The sequence below is a fragment of the Aythya marila genome (genome assembly GCF_965140915.1).
Source record: "Aythya marila genome assembly, chromosome: 2".
Taxonomy (NCBI): domain Eukaryota; kingdom Metazoa; phylum Chordata; class Aves; order Anseriformes; family Anatidae; genus Aythya; species Aythya marila.
Genome location: NC_139043.1, coordinates 100311013 through 100328553, shown reverse-complemented (window position 1 = coordinate 100328553; position 17541 = coordinate 100311013). Strand labels below are relative to the sequence as shown.

General features: G+C 36.0%; 1 protein-coding gene across 2 annotated transcripts in view; it reads right to left on the bottom strand.

The window, feature by feature from the left end:
- Positions 1-274: 274 nt before the first annotated feature.
- The window catches only part of LOC309875761 (cadherin-19-like), a 74257-nt gene continuing 56990 nt past the window's right edge, over positions 275-17541 (bottom strand). For both annotated transcript variants that reach the window (XM_082755447.1, XM_082755448.1), the window contains 4 exons: positions 14127-14248; positions 8938-9055; positions 6601-6852; positions 275-1294 (listed from right to left, as the gene is read on the bottom strand). In XM_082755447.1, the coding sequence (XP_082611573.1) occupies positions 804-1294; positions 6601-6852; positions 8938-9055; positions 14127-14248 (983 nt within the window). In that variant the 3' untranslated portion in view covers positions 275-803. The remainder of the gene's footprint in view (positions 1295-6600; positions 6853-8937; positions 9056-14126; positions 14249-17541) is intronic.

Genomic DNA, 17541 nt, shown 5'->3' with positions numbered 1-17541 from the left:
AACTGGTCCCTCCCTCCCTCCCTCCCTTCCTTCCTTCCTTCCTTCCTTCCTTCCTTCCTTCCTTCCTTCCATCTTATTTGCTAAATTAATTATTGTGTTTATGCATTTCCCAATAATACCATTAAAGAAATTAGTATCAAATACTTGCTGTTGTTGCAATATATCATTGTTTTATTGCAATACATCATTATTTTTTTTACGCTTATATGAAAAGAGACTTGCTTTATTTATCATCCTTTGAACAATAAATAGATGATTCATTTAAATGCTTCTGACAATTGTATTAGAATATCTAGGGTTTACTTTTTTCACATAAGTCTATTTATATTATGAAGCATTATACAAATATGTAGGTTTAACTTTGGTTAAAGAATATATTCAACTGCCACAGCGGAAGTCTGTCTTAACTTTGGAAACTGTATAAAGCTTATGAATGGCAGATTATTTGCAATTCTATTTATCATTTCTATTTGGCTTCTGTGACCTTCTGCACCTGCAGGACCCAGGTGTTATGTACCCAGAATGGGACTTTGATATCCAAAGCAGCACAATTTGCATTCAAAAAAATTCAAATAGACACTAGATTTTCAAATGGAGAGGTCCTGTTCCCTCAAATCATGAGATTATTTGTATGATTTTTCACAAGATCTTCACATCCAAGACTTTGGACTTTATTTTTGTGCATAAATGTGGGATGATCTTTTTTTTTTTTTAAAAAAAAAAAAAGAGTTGGTTTTGGTTGCTGAGCATTTAGGAAAGAACAAAACCAAAAACAAACAAACAAACAAACAAGCAAACAGTAACTAATCCCTTACACTCATATGAGAAGCATACATTCCTGCAAGCTGTTTGAAGTGAGGTCCCCAATCTGAAAGGTAGTCATAATTCTGATCCACATCTGACATGTCTAAGCCTAAGGAGCTGAGAGATCCTGCCAAAGAGCCAGTCCCCTCAAACGCATATCTCTGAAGTGAGTCATATGGAGGAGCACTAGGATCTGTATTGGCTTCTTCAAGCTTTTCTGAAATAAATTGCCTGAAGATGGCACTGTCAGGGCCAACCTGCAGAGACTGTCTGTAGAGGCTGTGGATTTCTGTGGTGATGTTCTTTCGAGGTTTGCATGTTCTCATGACTGTGCGGGTCCTCAGTGCTGAAATATCAAAAGCTTCTGTGTCCTCCTCACCACCTCCTTCATCATCATACCTGACAATGTTCTCTCTAAATTCTTCCACTTTCTCTGAGAAGAGGGACTTCTTCCTCTGCTGTCTTATGGCTACAATTGCCAAAAAAAACACTGACAAATAGAAACAAAATAACAAATTTTGAATGTGCTTGGAAATACTTAAAAAATAGTAATGTTTCTTAACATTGCTACAATTACAAAGTGAGGCTATCTTAACAAATTTATAGAGCTGTGATTTTTATAGTTTTTATGGTTTTGAGATTATCACAGAAGGTGGTAGAAAAATGGCTACAGAGGGACTTATAAAATGGGTGAATGAAATGGAGCAATTCTTTGGGTAGATGAGGGTTTGAAGCAGTGATGGAAACAGATAATTATTTTTTTTGAAACTGCTTTGTTTTATCACATAATATATTAATTCAACATTCAAAATTTATTTATTTATTTATTTTTAATCTCTCCCTCTCTTACATTAAAGCCCTAGGAAAAGCAGATGAAAAATGAGACAATGTGTGAGCTATCCTACTCCATGGATTGAAAATAATTCAGGTCCATAGACCATGCAGGGTGTGGTTCACTTGTTTATACTACATTGATTTGGAGATTTGAAGAATCTGAAGAATTTTTTTGTGATGTTGTAGCAGTAATTACTGTTGGGGTTTTTGAATGAGAACAGCTTGTTTTTTTTTTTTTTTTTTTAACATACATTAAAGCTTTTTTTTTTTTTTTTTTTTTAAATAAATAAATATTTTAAATCATTCTTTTCAAATCCTGTATCGTTTCATTTTTAGCTGAATGATCCATTTTAAATATTCTATGACTTTCACAGAGATTAATGATTTCATTTTCTTCATCTAAATCTTACTGCAGTTTTATTCAACTATTCAGTAAGTAAGTAGTTTGTGAACTGTAATTTTTTACTCGGGACATAATATGACACAACTACTAACCATGACAGGATTTTACCTCAGTTAGGGATATGACACACCTGAAGTAGTTCTTTATTTCCCTATATACTCTTTCCTATCATTGTGAAATAGTAACATAAAACCTGAAAGCCCTGGAAATAATAATTTCTACAATATTATCATACATTTACAAAACCCAAATAGTTTCAAGCTATTTCAAGCTATTGCATGGTGAAGTAACTCATTATATTTTAATGATAAATACAAGGATAAAGTTCCAAATAATAATAATAATAATAATGTTCAGATTATGTATAGGAATTTGTATATCCCATTTTGAATATTCATAAAAATGCATTAGAGGATTTAATGCATTTAAAATATGTGTATCTGTAAAGAGTATGGAAGATTAGTTTCTGTCCCTTTTAAATTTATTTTTGTGTCTATATTCTTGCTTTGACATTTATGATGTACATAACCCCAGACAGTGAGTATTTATTCCACCTGAAGAGAGTACCTCTCCACAAGCAGCCTAGAATATTTAATAAATAATGTAATTGATGGCCTGGATAATGCAGTGTCAAAGTTTGCCTGATACTTGACCCTGTAAGTGCATAACACTAAGTGACCAGGTTCAAATATCCTGCAACAAGCAAAGAAGCTTTTAAATGCATTCATGCCTGCCAGTAAGCTTGCACTGACAAAAAGGTCTTCAGGGGCTTCAGTCAAGGGAGTTGCTTTTCAGTGCCACTACTGAAAGTAAGGTGACTCTGGAAGTACAGTAAAGTCTAGAAACCACAAATCCCAATCATATATTCCTGATTTCTTTGTTGGAAACAGGGAGATGGAAGTGGGGGAATTAGTTTATTCCTGGACTTTGTTATGAAGTCAAAAATGGCTAGTGTCTGGCCAAGAGCACACCCATCTAGATACAACAATTATGAAGTACACTTTCATTGTTTCAATCCTCATTCTATCTACTCAAATTGTTCTAAGGAATAAATAGAATTGGATTTATTTTTTCGGAGGCCATTGTTTTGCTTCAGTTTCCTGCATGTCACATAATCCTGAGACCCCAAAGCCAAATAAAGTTGCTGATTCATAATTCATAAACATTTTGCTTCTGCAAAACTCATATAACTGTGGGACTACATTATGGGGTACATTTTAGGAAGATTCAATAACTCATTTCAATGAATTATCACCCAGAGATTCAGTTGGACAATCAAAGGTAAAACAATGGGAAATAATTAGATCCAGATTCCTAATGCTGAGAAAAATCAACCCATAAATTTGTAGGCAGAATGCAGAGTAAGGGTGATTTTTGACTTATTCAATATCTTTTTTTTCCCTGGTGTAAAGTCCAATAATTCCATTAGCTTTATTGGACTTCTCTTTCTTTTCTTGTGTTGCTACTACAGCAGATCAAAATACAAAATCAGTATAGAGCTACCAGCCACCATTTTCAAGCCTTAGTTTTCCTGTGGTTACCAATGATATACTTTATGTGATGTTATGCATAGATTAGATGAGATCATACTGTGTAATGAAGGTAGATAAAAGAATGTTCTTCACCTAGATATGTTTGGAAAATAAATAAATAAATAGGGGTTATTTAAGATTGTTTTTTATTTTTTTTTCACTGATATAGAAGTTTAAAAATGTTAGTATTGTATTTTTTCTCATTAATAAATACATTGAGAGAATCATTATCCTTGAAAGATGTAGTTTTAAAAATAATGTGATTTCTGCTATTATTGTTTCTTTCTCTCCTGACATTACATTCGTGTTGTGACACTGTTTGTTAAAGTTTACCTGTTCATTTTGGATAATATTTTTTCACATTTTTTAATAATTTTGTTGAAAAACAGGTTGTACTAGGTTTTCACAATTTAAAATGATTTGATATCACATTACTCAGTAAAACCTTATTTTACCTTCATTTTTTCTGACTTTGAATTTATTTTTTTTTGTTTGTAGAGTTTCACTCTTGGTTGAAAAACTGTTTCCCTAACATGATCAGTCAATTGTTTTGTGATATTTCTGGATATGATATTTTATGCGCTATGTAATTACAAGGCATAATATATATATATATCATATTCTTACATAGGTAACAGTCAGAGATGGAGTTGGAAGTCTTTCCATGTTGCTTTGTTCTCATCAGCTTGAATGAGGTCTTCAGGTCCACGACCACCATCAACAACCAAGCTTTAAGATCAGTCGTTTTGTCTTGTAAAACAAACCTACCCATCTTTATCACTTCTCTTTCTTTCTAAGCTACCATACCTTAACCTTTAGTCTGTCACAGACTTACAGGATGGATGAATCACTGGAACATATTGCCCAGAGAAACTGTGGATTCCCCATCCCTGGAAGTGTTTAAATCTAGGTTGGATGGGGCCCTGGGCAAGCTAGTCTAGTGGATGGTGTCCCTGCCCATGACAGGGATATTAGAATTAGATGATCTTTAAGGTCCATTTCAACCCAAACCATTCTGTGATTCTATGAGTGGTTGCTACTGTACACCTGCTGTTATGGTATGTCAGTGTCATCAAATCACTCATCAAACACTACACTAATAATGTGTAGCCCACTAATAATGGGGTCTATTTCCTTTTTCTGAAAAAGATCAAATGCATTGTAGCAGTGATTGCTGCCAGGTATAGTTTGCAACAGCCGTAGCCCTGAGCAGGGCAGGAACAGACAGCCTTGGCTGGGTAGGTCTGGATTTGTAAGTGCCATTCACCAGCTATGCATGACTAGGGCTTTACATTGCAGAGGTACAAAGATATCTCCTATGCATTTACAGTGTTCACTTTTCACATCCATAAAATACTTTGTAATGGAAATAAACTTGGTGTCTCCTGACAGGGAAAAATGCCCAACATTGGAGAAATGTCTTTCTGGAGATTTTACATAGAGAATAACAGAGGTCACCTGGTCCAAACCCCTGCTCAAGCATGACCATCATAAGCAGGTTGCCCAGTACGATGTCCAGGCAGCTTTAGAAGATCTCCAATGAAGAAGACTCCACAACCTCTCTGAACAGTCTGTGCCACTGCTTATTCAACCACATAGCAAAGAACTGCTTTCTGCTGTTCAGATGGAACCTCTTATGCTTCATATTTTGCCTGCTTATTCTTGTTCTGTCACTGGACACCACTGAAAATCACAGAACCACAGAATTGTCTAGGTTGGAAGAGACCTTAAGATCATCGAGTCCAACCTCTGACCTAACACTAACAAGTCCTCCACTAAGCCAGATCACTAAGTTCAACATCTAAACATCTTTTAAAGACCTCCAGGGATGGTGACTCCACCACTTCCCTGGCCACCCATTCCAATGCCTAACAACTCTCTCGGTAAAGAAGTTCTTCCTAACGTCCAACCTAAAACACCCCTGGCACAACTTTAGCCCTTTCCCTTGTTCTCCAGACCCCTCACCAGCTTCATCACCCTTCTCTGGACTCACTCGAGCACCTCGATGTCCTTCTGGTAGCGAGGAGCCCAAAACTGCACACAGTGCTCAAGGTGCGGCCTCACCAGAGCTGAGTACAGGGGTACAATCACTTCCCTAGACCTGCTGGCCACACTGCTTCTGATACAAGCCAGGAGGCTGTTGGCCTTCTTGGCCACCCAAGCACACTGCTGGCTCATATTCAGCTGGCTATCGAACCAATATTCCCAGGTCCTTCTCTGCCATGCAGCTTTCCAACCACTCATCTCCCAGCCTGTAGCTCTGCTTGGGGTTGTTGTGCCCCAGGTGCAGGACCCGGCACTTGTCCTTGTTGAACTTCATACAGTTGGCCTCAGCCCATTGGTCCAGCCTATCCCTATCCTCCTGCAGAGCCTTCCTACCCTCAAGCAAATCAACACACACACCTAACTTGGTGCCATCTGCGATTGAAATAAAAAAAAAAAAAAAAAAAAGGGCCTGGCTCCATCTTCTTTGTACCTTTCGTTCAGGGATTTATACATATTGATGAAATCCTGCTAAACCTCCTCTGCTTCAGGTTGATCAGCCTGGACAGATACAGTTGCACAGTTTCTGAGTGTATCAGATTCTCTTTATCTTTTATTATTTTGTGTTGATCTTAGCTGTACATACCTAAGGCAGAACGTATTATTATGTATCTAATTTATTCTTATACTAACCAATTTCCTTTACTAATGCTGTCTTCAGCTTTACCTAGGCTCAATATTGACTTTGAATTCTCAGATTTTTATTATAATTAATGCTAAATAATTAAAGCAAACTTTTAAGGCATGGTGTTAGGATTCAAATTTTACTGAAAACTTGAAAAAAATATTTAGATTTAAGAAAACAGAAAAGAAATTAAAGATTTGACTTATTGATTTTTTTTTTTTTTCTCAATAAAACTGCACTTCCATATTTCCTGTCTGGGATTATCTTTATTTATTTATTTATTTATTTTACATAGTCATGATTACTGTAAAAAAAAAAAAAAAAAAAAAAAAAAAGTCATTTATCTTACTTCTACTTACCCAGGAGTATTAGTATGCAAGCCAAAACAGCAACTAAAGCTTCTGTACTGAGACCCATGGAATACATGAAAGCTCCATATCGACAGTAGAAGGTGTTCACTTTAGTGTCACAGTCACAGACAGTGACAGTGAGAGTATTTGTGCTTGTAAGTGGTGGGGATCCATTATCCAGAATTAATATTGGCAAATAGAAATAAAACTGTTCTTGTCTATTGAAACCACTTTTTGCTGTGAAAATCCCAGCTGTGTTATCTAGAAGATAATTTTTGTACATAATAGGCATTTATCACAATAAACAATAACAATAAACAATAAAAACAATAACAATAAAAATCCAGTGGAATATGACCTATTTAAAAACAATGCTACTGTTCAACATTAGCAACGTTAAGAAAGTAAAGCCAGCCATGGATATATGAACTGTCCTTGGGTCAACTGTGAATAATTACATTTGTTTTGTCATATGTGTTCCAGGTTCAATAATAAAAATTGACCTTAAAGCTGTTTTAATGTTTGAAGCTAAAAAATTCCAGTTTATAGTATCTGATACCTGCTCAGGCCAATAAATTGGTTCTTTTAATGGTTCCTGCAACCAGCTGTTAACAATCCAGCAGCTCACAGATGAAATATAGACAGTTTACCAATCCAAAAGGTCCAAAAATGTGCCTGACAGCACACAGAGAAAGCAGGTAAAAAGTGAAAGAAGACAAAGAAAGAAATAAAATAAAAAAAAAAAAAAAAGACTGAAATAGTCTTTTATTTCTTTCCCTGAGAGAAAACTGGAGCTAGCTTAGCACCTATTATCTAAAGGAAGGAAAAGTTGTTAGTCTCTCACCTTGCTTTAACTACTAGTGTTTAATAAGTACTGTATAAAACCCAATAAACAGTTTAAGTACAGCCCCTTCTGAACTGAACTCCTTATGAACTAATTCTAATCTGAAATTTAGCTCACTGGAAAACAAATTAAGACTATTGAAATCTGCGCACAAAGAAAAAAAAATATTTATACATGTATGTCAGGTTTTTGATCATGGCAGGATGAATAACCACATGAGTTCATACATTTTTATGAACATACATCCATTGCATTTATAGCATATTTATCCAAAGTCTACTGAAGTTAACTCCCCATATTTAAGACTTTCCATGTTTCTTAGTCATAGTTCAGAGGACAACTGTGAGATAAAAGACTCCAAATCTTTAGACTCACTTTTCCTCTTGCCTACTACTATCCCAAATCACCCAGCCATTTGTGTGAAATGCAGCAGAAGGGTAGAGACTGAAGGCTGAGCATACGATGCTGGAAAAGATTTTTCTTTTTTTCTTATCAATAGCCTCCAAAAGGAACTGAATATACTGCATATCTTTGCTTGGACTTTGTGCTGAATGAGCAAATGTGGGAAAGGCTCCTTGTACACAATTTGATCTTAATGTAACAAGTTATCTCTTCTTGGCACTGAGTGAGAGGTTAATGAAGCTGGGAACTGAAACATATTAAAACATTGACTTTAACTTTGAAGATATTAAGAAAAGTTGTTTGCCATTTAATATAGTCTGAACTTTCCAAAACTTACTTCCATTGATTTATTCACCTAGCCAGAAAATTCAAATAATTAGCAACGTCAATAAGAGCAATGTGTATTTTAGCTGAGTCTGAAGAAGCTCTTCATACTCTCAGAAGGCTGACTCTAAGTGGTTGCATTTCCTGCGGTTACTGTATTTACATTTTTTGCCTTGGACTGGTTTTGCTTGATATCTATGTTACTCTTTTTAAGAGTTTCAATCAATTGCAGTTCTGAATAACATTAAAATTCATATAGGAGACATTTATATGGTGTCATCAGTAACCAATTAATGTAGTTTAAATTGTTTTAGGAAATAAGATTACTTTCCTATTAATTTGTGTTTATAATTTTGGTCTTACTGAAGTGATGAAGTAACAGACTTGTACTAACAACAATCTTCTCTTTCTGGAAATCTTATTTCTTAAATAAATGCATAGCTTTAACAATAAAGTTGGTACTTTCCACTACATCCTATATTAAGAAGATAAATTATAAGGTATAGCAGTGTGTTTTTTTTTTTTTAATCTCAGATTTATTTATTTTTTTCTTTTCATTGATATAAAATCATCTTTTGCCATTTAGTTTACTTGACTGAAAAAGGAAAATAAACTGATATTATCAAATTATTGTTTTGAAATATGCTTCATGTTGTGTTCTTATAACAACATTCTCTATATAAGTGGAAATTTTTATAAAATTGGTGATGTGAAGACCATTCGAAACATCCATCTTTCATTAGAAAAGCCTTAAAGAGCCACATGAATGACAGTACCTTGATTATCTTTGACAGTAAAACGTGAGTTGTTTGTACTTTCCTGAGCCAATGAGAAGTAAAAATGATGACTTTCTTCTGAATCATCTTTATCCACTGCACTGATGCTCTGAATTAGCTGGAAACACATATAAGTACAATTGTTAAACTACAAAAGCATTCAAAGTTCCTTTAAAATGATAAAAGGACATATCATGTTAAGCCACTGATGCTAGAAATGAAGTTTGTAAATACATATTGAGTGTATGTTATATACTCACAAAGATACAGCTCCTATATCTAAACAGTCTCATTGAGACTGGTAATCTGAAAATATTCTGCTTTTATTTTTCATCTGTTTGAGAGCTAGGCATTAAAATCTTGAGAAAATATATGATTTCCTGGATCAAAAGACAAGGTGCAAGTTTTATAAAGTTTTCATAAAAGAAAAAAACAATCATATATATAGTATTTAGTCCTTTTTTCTTCTTTTTCTCTCTTTCTCCTACCCTACCTCCAAGGTGCCAAGGTGAAAGGTGATTCTACATTTAAACAAATTATTCTATACAAAATACTTTTCCTTCCAGCCCACACACATATTGATATCATTCAACTGATATTTTGTAGCTGCAGTAAGAGAGATATGCTGACAAGTTCCTGTGCTGAAGTATTGATTTTGAATATTATAATAGACAGATTATGGAATTTCTTGGGCATTTTTTCTCAAGAAAATAAAATATCGTTCATTTAAAAATATGTCAAAACAGATTGTCATTTGTAATATAACATCAAAAGTAACATTTAACATTTGAAAGATTCTATTTTATGTCTGTAAAGAAACAACTAAATAAATACTTAATAAATTAGATATGTTTCTGCTAACAAAGTGCTTAAATTTTTTACTTTTACCAGAAAACATTTAGTGACCTGGCCATCAGGATATAATAGTAAGTGAGGATCATTGATCATGCTGCTTCAAGTCTACCAACTTTAAGAAAAGATAGTGTCCAATTTTAACTTGGGTTCTATTTTATCAGTCACCTCATGCCTTATTTGTACCCAAGAGACCTACATACTCAACTTACCCCAAAAGAGAAAGCACATATATGCTACAAGAAGTACTTTAAAAGCAAAACCAGCAGTAAGTCAATACAAGTGACTACAGCCTTCCATCTGTGCTTTTGAAAACTCTTTCCTGATTAAACATTTTTTTTTTTTTTTTCAGTGAAAGATCTAAAAATTCAACATTTTTTTTTCAAAAAAGCTAAGTTTGATGAAATCAACACAGCAGTGTGCAAATTGTGGCTTCTACCCTAGAAGCTTTTTATTCCTATTACTCTGTCTTTTTTATACATTATATATATATATATTTCAAATCTATATTTTCACTCCATATGAGGAACCTCAATAGGAACCTTTACGCCTCAAATGAGGGCGTAAAGGCCTTACAGAGGGATCTGGACAGGTTGGAGAGCTGGGCGATCACCAACCGCATGAAGTTCAATAAGAGCAAGTGCCGGGTCCTGCACCTGGGACGGGGAAACCCTGGCTGCATGTACAGACTGGGCGATGAGATGCTGGAGAGCAGCCTAGAAGAGAGGGATCTGGGGGTCGTGGTAGACAGCAAGTTGAATATGAGCCAGCAGTGTGCCCTGGCAGCCAGGAGGGCCAATCGTGTCCTGGGGTGCATCAAGCACGGCATCACTAGTAGGTCAAGGGAGGTGATTGTCCCGCTCTACTCTGCGCTGGTGCGGCCTCACCTCGAGTACTGTGTGCAGTTCTGGGCACCACAGTATAAAAAGGACATGAAACTGTTGGAAAGTGTCCAGAGGAGGGCTACGAAGATGGTGAAAGGCCTTGAGGGGAAGACGTACGAAGAACAGCTGAGGTCACTGGGCCTGTTCAGCCTGGAGAAGAGGAGGCTGAGGGGAGACCTCATCACAATCTACAACTTCCTCGTAAGGGGGTGTCGAGAGGCAGGAGACCTTTTCTCCATTAACACTAGTGACAGGACCCGCGGGAACAGGGTTAAGCTGAGGCAGGGGAAATTTAGGCTGGACGTCAGGAGGGGGTTCTTCACAGAGAGGGTGGTTGCACACTGGAACAGGCTCCCCAGGGAAGTGGTCACTGCACCAAGCCTGTCTGAATTTAAGAAGAGATTGGACTGTGCACTTAGGCACATGGTCTGAACTTTTGGGTAGACCTGTGCGGTGTCAAGAGTTGGACTTGATGATCCTTAAGGGTCTCTTCCAACTCAGGATATTCTATGATTCTATGATTCTATAACCTTGATAAATTTTTATTATTACTATTGAGAAGAGATTGTTGAGTGATATACTTAGTGACAGTGTACAAAGGATGGAAATTCCTTAGGAACAGGTTTTTCTTTTCTCAGAGCAAACAAAATATCTAAGGTGATACAAATTTGGGTATTGGCAGGAAGTTCAAGATATCAGTGAAGAACAATAGCTGATCCCTAGTGTTACACTGGGAATAAATAATAGTCTTTATTTTGGTAAGGGGATAATATTCCCAGAATATTCCTAATATGAACAAGAACAGAGAGCAAAACTATACATATGGTCTAAAACATAAATGAGTAACATATTTTTATGATATTGTTCTGCCATATGCTACAAAAAAAAAAAAAAACAAACACCACCACCACCACCACCAACAACAACAACAAAACTCTGTTGGTATTTGATGAGGTTTTGCTGGTACTATTTCCATGTCCAGAGGTAAGAAAAAGCTTTTAAAGGTTGTATATTTGACCATAATATTCAAGGTCTATCAAGTTACACTGAATATGCAGATTCAGCTTGCATATAGCAGTAAGACATAAAGACAGCTTCTACTACACTTGATTTCTAATTTGGCTACTAAAATATAGAACTACCTACCATTGGCAATCTATTAAAAAAAAAAAAAAAAAAAAAAGTCCAAGAATAGATGATTTGCTTTTTACACATCCAGTTTTTGTTCTGACTAATAATTATTTAACCACATATTAAAAATATCTTTGAAATGTATATTTTTATAAATGTATAATTTGAAAAATCACAAAATTACTGCAGCTTTAAGTACTGCTTTGCTGTTTCATTATTAAGTTCTGTAATTTTATATACAGAATGCATTAATTCCCATAAATTTCATCTGTATCTGTTCCAATAAATACAATACTGAGGAGTACATGTCTATCTGAAAAAAAAAAAAAAAAAATCCCTTGTTTTGGTTTGCACTGTGCTGTTCTTACACAAAGCTAAGATTTCTATGGTTATGTTCAGCATATTCACATGTTTTTAAGGATTCACCCTAGAATTGGAGGACAGTGCAAACCCTTAATGTTTATTTCTTACTATACCACTTCCATTAAGACTCAGCAAAACTGAGATGAGTCTATAAAATATTCAGAAACCAATAGGCGGCTCTGATTTTGCTGAGCATACAATAAAATTCACCAGGAGAAAAGCTGTATATCTATATCTATATAAATAGATATAGATATAAAACACATTTCTTAGACTTCTGTACATCTAACCTCAGAGATTCTAGCCTTTTACTGGGGACATCATCACCACAGACAGAAACACTGCACTTTTTACTTGTGAGTCAAAATTTAGGAAAAGCTTGATATTTTTGTGTGTGTACAAACAAATAAACAAACAAACAAACAAAAAGTGAATATTTTGCTTCTGATTGTTGTATTGACTCGAATTGCTGAAAAATTTCTTACTTCAGGTCTTATTTTAGTATAGAACCTTTTATAATCCAGCAGCCCACCTGAAAATGTTTGTTGGAGAGGAGAGGAGAGGAGAGGAGAGGAGAGGAGAGGAGAGGAGAGGAGAGGAGAGGAGAGGAGAGGAGAGGAGAGGAGAGGAGAGGAGAGGAGAGGAGAGGAGAGGAGAGGAGAGGAGAGGAGAGGAGAGGAGAGGAGAGGAGAGGAGAGGAGAGGAGAGGAGAGGAGAGGAGAGGAGAGGAAGACATTTACTTTAATGCTTGCCATTTGACCCGACAATATATTAGCTGAAGACCAAGGGATATGCCTTTCTCCAGCTACTTATGAAGCACAGGTAGCCTTTGCAGATGGAAAACTACCACGTGCATAACAAACAAACCAATTGCTGATGTAGAAACATATAAATGGATGCAAAGAGCTCTATAAAATTCCTTTTTTCAAGAGGAAATCTTTATTTAACTGCAAACTAATCAAGGTCTGAGTAAATCAATCTGATGTAAAAAGAGAAAATCTGTGACTTAGAAATCAAAACAGAGCAAAATATTTGAACAGAACCATCACAGATATCCCAAAGGTCTAATTTTTAAGTCAAAAGAATTCATTACAGGATTAAAAAACATACATATTTTTTTCTCTGTTTTTAGGTATTTGTGGGTCAGTTTGAACCTAAAAAACAAAACAAAACAAAACAAAACAAAAAAACACTTTGAACATCCCCCTTTTTTTTTCTTTTAGTTTTCTTGTCTGGAGTCTGGCTGCACTCTTTTTGAAGAGTTTGTCATAGATCTGAATAACTTAGAAAAAATGTAAAACAATGAAGAATGAAGAGTGAGCAATGTACATTATGGGTATTAGGAGATTAGAGAGCTATTGGATGTGATAATATGCACGTGGGGAGGAAATAGAAAAAAAAATAAAAATCCTGGGAAGGATATTTGATACAACAAACCCTACATTTTCCAGCTATTGAAGATATAAGGATTTGACTTAAAGACTTGCAGGCTTCAACTGAATTCACTAAGGTTTGAATTTAGTTCAAAACACATGGTTTCTAACCAAAATATTCTAAACCACACACATGAAAAAAAAAAAAAATCTAAATGTTGTCTAAATCTCCCAGATGATGTTATGCTGTGACTGAAAATCTCAGGCCTAGGTCTTATACCTGTGACATTAACGTGAATCAAATCTGTTATTTATTTGTTTGTTTAGAATGTTTACAGTCAAACAAGGAGATGTATCTTTCTTTTACATGTTCTGTGGTGCTTTATTCAGTAAGGGAAAATACCTATCAGTCTTCTGAAATTTGTATTTCAAACTGTACACATATCAACAGAATTATTTTTGGAATTAGACAAAATATATCCTATGCTTGTAGTACTAAAATAGTCAATCTCAGAGGAAATAGTGTCATCTCAGATCAGATCTTCATGGCAATGAGAAAAATGGTAGCTAACTCCTTAACACTTACCTGGTTAGAAACCGCATTTTCACAAACAAATGTTTCATAAAATTTAGCGAATTCTGGTGCATGATCATTAACATCAAGAACTTGGATATATACATATGCTTCTGAAATTTTTTCAGGATTTCCTAATGGTTAAAAGAAGATGGAAATAAAAATTTATAAGTTATCTGCTATATATTTTAAAGTAATATAGACTAGAGAGAATATTATTTATATTTCACAGTGGAAAATAGTTACTGACACTTACAGACACATTAAATACTAAATCTTTTAAAATAATTCTGTTAATATATAACCTGCAATATGATTTAGCATGTGCTTTTGAAGTTAAACTTCTAGTCTTAATTGCTAACATAGAAATAAGGGTGCTTTTTTGCTTTGCTGGGGTTCTGTCTTGAAATGACTTTGTTTTTCTTCTCCAACATTATGTTAAATTACAATAGAATGTCATAGTACTTCTTACAAAAGTTTAGATATGTTCACTTTTTCATTTACTAAGTTGGAAACTGATTTAAATGTAAAAAATAAAATTTGATCTGCAGAAATTAAATGAGGTTTTGTTCATGAAGAGCATCTTATTATCATGCATACCACAATGATTGGTCACAACTTTTAAGAAATTCTATTACAATCCCTTGATATACTTATACTTCTTTACTACACTGTACTCCTTTCATATTTTGAAATTTTGAAGTTTTTAGTGAAAATCTCACCAAAATTTACATAATTTCAAAATACTTGTGCCACTGCTAACCATGAATAATTGTAATAGACACTGATAGTTGGTCCTAGCCGAAACAGAAAGTTGAGACTTCTATAAAGAACAGAGCTGGAATTTGGAAAAACAGAGCTATTCTACCCACTGGTCCCAAACATATATTTGTAAAGAAGTCTGTGTTTACCCAGACATGTGTACAGCTTTACTCTTGATGGAATTGTTAGATGGGATTACAGTTATTTTCCAAGTACTATTCACACAGCAGATTTAATACATAGGCATTTGATACTCATGAAAGCTTTAGAGCTTCTCTTAGATGAATATACTTTACTACTGTGGCTATGTAAAAGCTATGTTAATATGGCTTGTTTCCAAATGAACAGGAAAATAAAGTTGCCAATATAAGACACTTCAATTCCTGCATTTACTGCATTTACATTAGGTTATATTGCTGTAACTGTCTCAGACAAGGAAAATCCAAACCTAATTATAATAATTTAATGATAGAAAATTGTGTGTGGAATAGGCCCTAAAATCAATCAATCAAACAAAGAAACAAAACCTTATGCAATAAAAATGTTCATAAATGTCACCTTGTCCTGGTTTCAGGTGTGATAGAGTTAATTTTCTTCATAGTAGCTGATACGGTGCTGTGCTTTGGATTTACAATGAAAATAATGTTGATACCAGTTGTGGTTTAACCCAGCTGGCAGCTAAGCACCATACAGCCATTCATTCACCCTCTCCCCTCCCTCTCTGGGATGGGAGAGAGAATCAGAAAAAAAAAAAAAAAAAAAGAAGCCTGTTGGGTTGAGATAAAGACAGTTTATTAGGACAGAAAATAAAGGAAAATTAACAATAATAATAATAATAATAATAACTTGTACAAAACAAGTGATGTACAATGCAGTTGCTCACCATCCACTGACTGATGCCCAGCCTATCCCAGAGCAGCCAGTGCCCCCACCCCAGCCAGTCACCCCATATTAATTGTTCAGCATGACGCCATATAGTATGGAATACCCCTTTGGCCAGTTCAGGTCAGCTCTCCTGGGTCTATCCCCTCCCAGCTCCTGCTGAACCCCCAGCCTGCCCACTGGCAGAACAGAGCGAGAAGCTGAGATGTCCTTGGCTTAGTGTAAGTACTGCTCTGCAACACTTAAAACATCAGTGTGTTATCAACATTATTCTCATCCTAAATCCCAAACACAGCACCCTACCAGCTACTAGGAGGAAAATTAACTCTATCCTAGTCAAAACCAGGACAATACCATGCTGATGTTTTATTTGTTGCTTAGTAATTCTTGCACTAAGCCAAGGATTTTCCTACTTCTCGAAGTGCCCTGAGAGCAAGGAGGGTGGGGTACACCAGAATTTGAGAGGTAACACAGACAGGACAGCTGACCCAAACTAACCAAAGGAATATTTCAAATCACATGACACCTTGCTCAACATTTACATTGGACATACCCAACCTTTAGGAAGGACAGGCTAGGGAGATGAGTATGGAGTTTCACCCTATATGTCAATGTCCAATTGGAATGTATGTGGCTCTGCCTTGGGATGTTTGAGGAGCTAAAAGAGAATTTATGGGTTAGGATTAAAGGGAGGGCAGGGACAGGTGATATTATAGTGGGGGTCTACTACAAGCCACCTGTCCAGGAAAAAAAATAAAGATTAAAATTTCTAAAAACTGTTAGGAAAAGTCCTGGTCCTACTTGGAGACTTTTTGGACAACACAAAAGTGTATTAAGCAATCCAGGAAGTTCATGGAATGCATCGGTGATAAATTCCTTCTCCATGTGATACAGAAGGCAAAGAGGAAAGGTGTTGTACAGGACCTTGTTCTCACCAACAAAGAGGGACTTGTGGGGAATGTATAGGTCAAAGGTAGTCTTTGTTTCAGTCACCATGAAAATGTGGAGTTCAAGTTCCTTAGGGCAGCTAGGAGGTCGCACAGTAAACTCACTAAACCCCATCCAACCTGGCCTTAAACACTTGAAGGGATGGGGAACTGTGTTCAGTTTTGGGCCCCTCGCTACAAGAAGGACATCGAGGTGCTTGAGCGGGTCCAGAGAAGGGTGAGGAAGCTGGTGAGGGGCCTGGAGAACAAGTCCTGTGAAGAGCAGCTGAGGGAGCTGGGCTTGTTCAGCCTGGAGAAGAGGAGGCTCAGGGGCGACCTTATTGCTCTTTACAGATACCTTAAAGGAGGCTGTAGTGAGGTGGGGGTTGGTCTATTTTCCCATGTGCCTGGTGACAGGATGAGGGGGAATGGGCTAAAGTTGTACCAGGGGAGTTTTAGGTTAGATGTTAGGAAGAACTTCTTTACTGAAAGGGTTGTTAGACATTGGAACAGGCTGCCCAGGGAAGTGGTGGAGTCACCATCCCTGGAAGTCTTTAAAAGATGTTTAGATGTAGAGCTTAGGGATATGGTTTAGTGGGGACTGTTAGTGTTAGGTCAGAGGTTGGACTCGATGATCTTGAGGTCTCTTCCAACCTAGAAATTCTGTGATTCTGTGATTCTGGGAATCCACAACTTCTCTAGGCAACCTGTGCCTCACTACATTCTAAGTAAAGAATGTCTCCCTTATCCTAATCTAATTCTCTCTTTTAGTTAAAGCCATTACTCTACTCCCTGAACAAAAAGTCCCTCCCAGCTTTCCCATAGCCCCCGTTTCGGTATTGGAAAGTTATTATAAG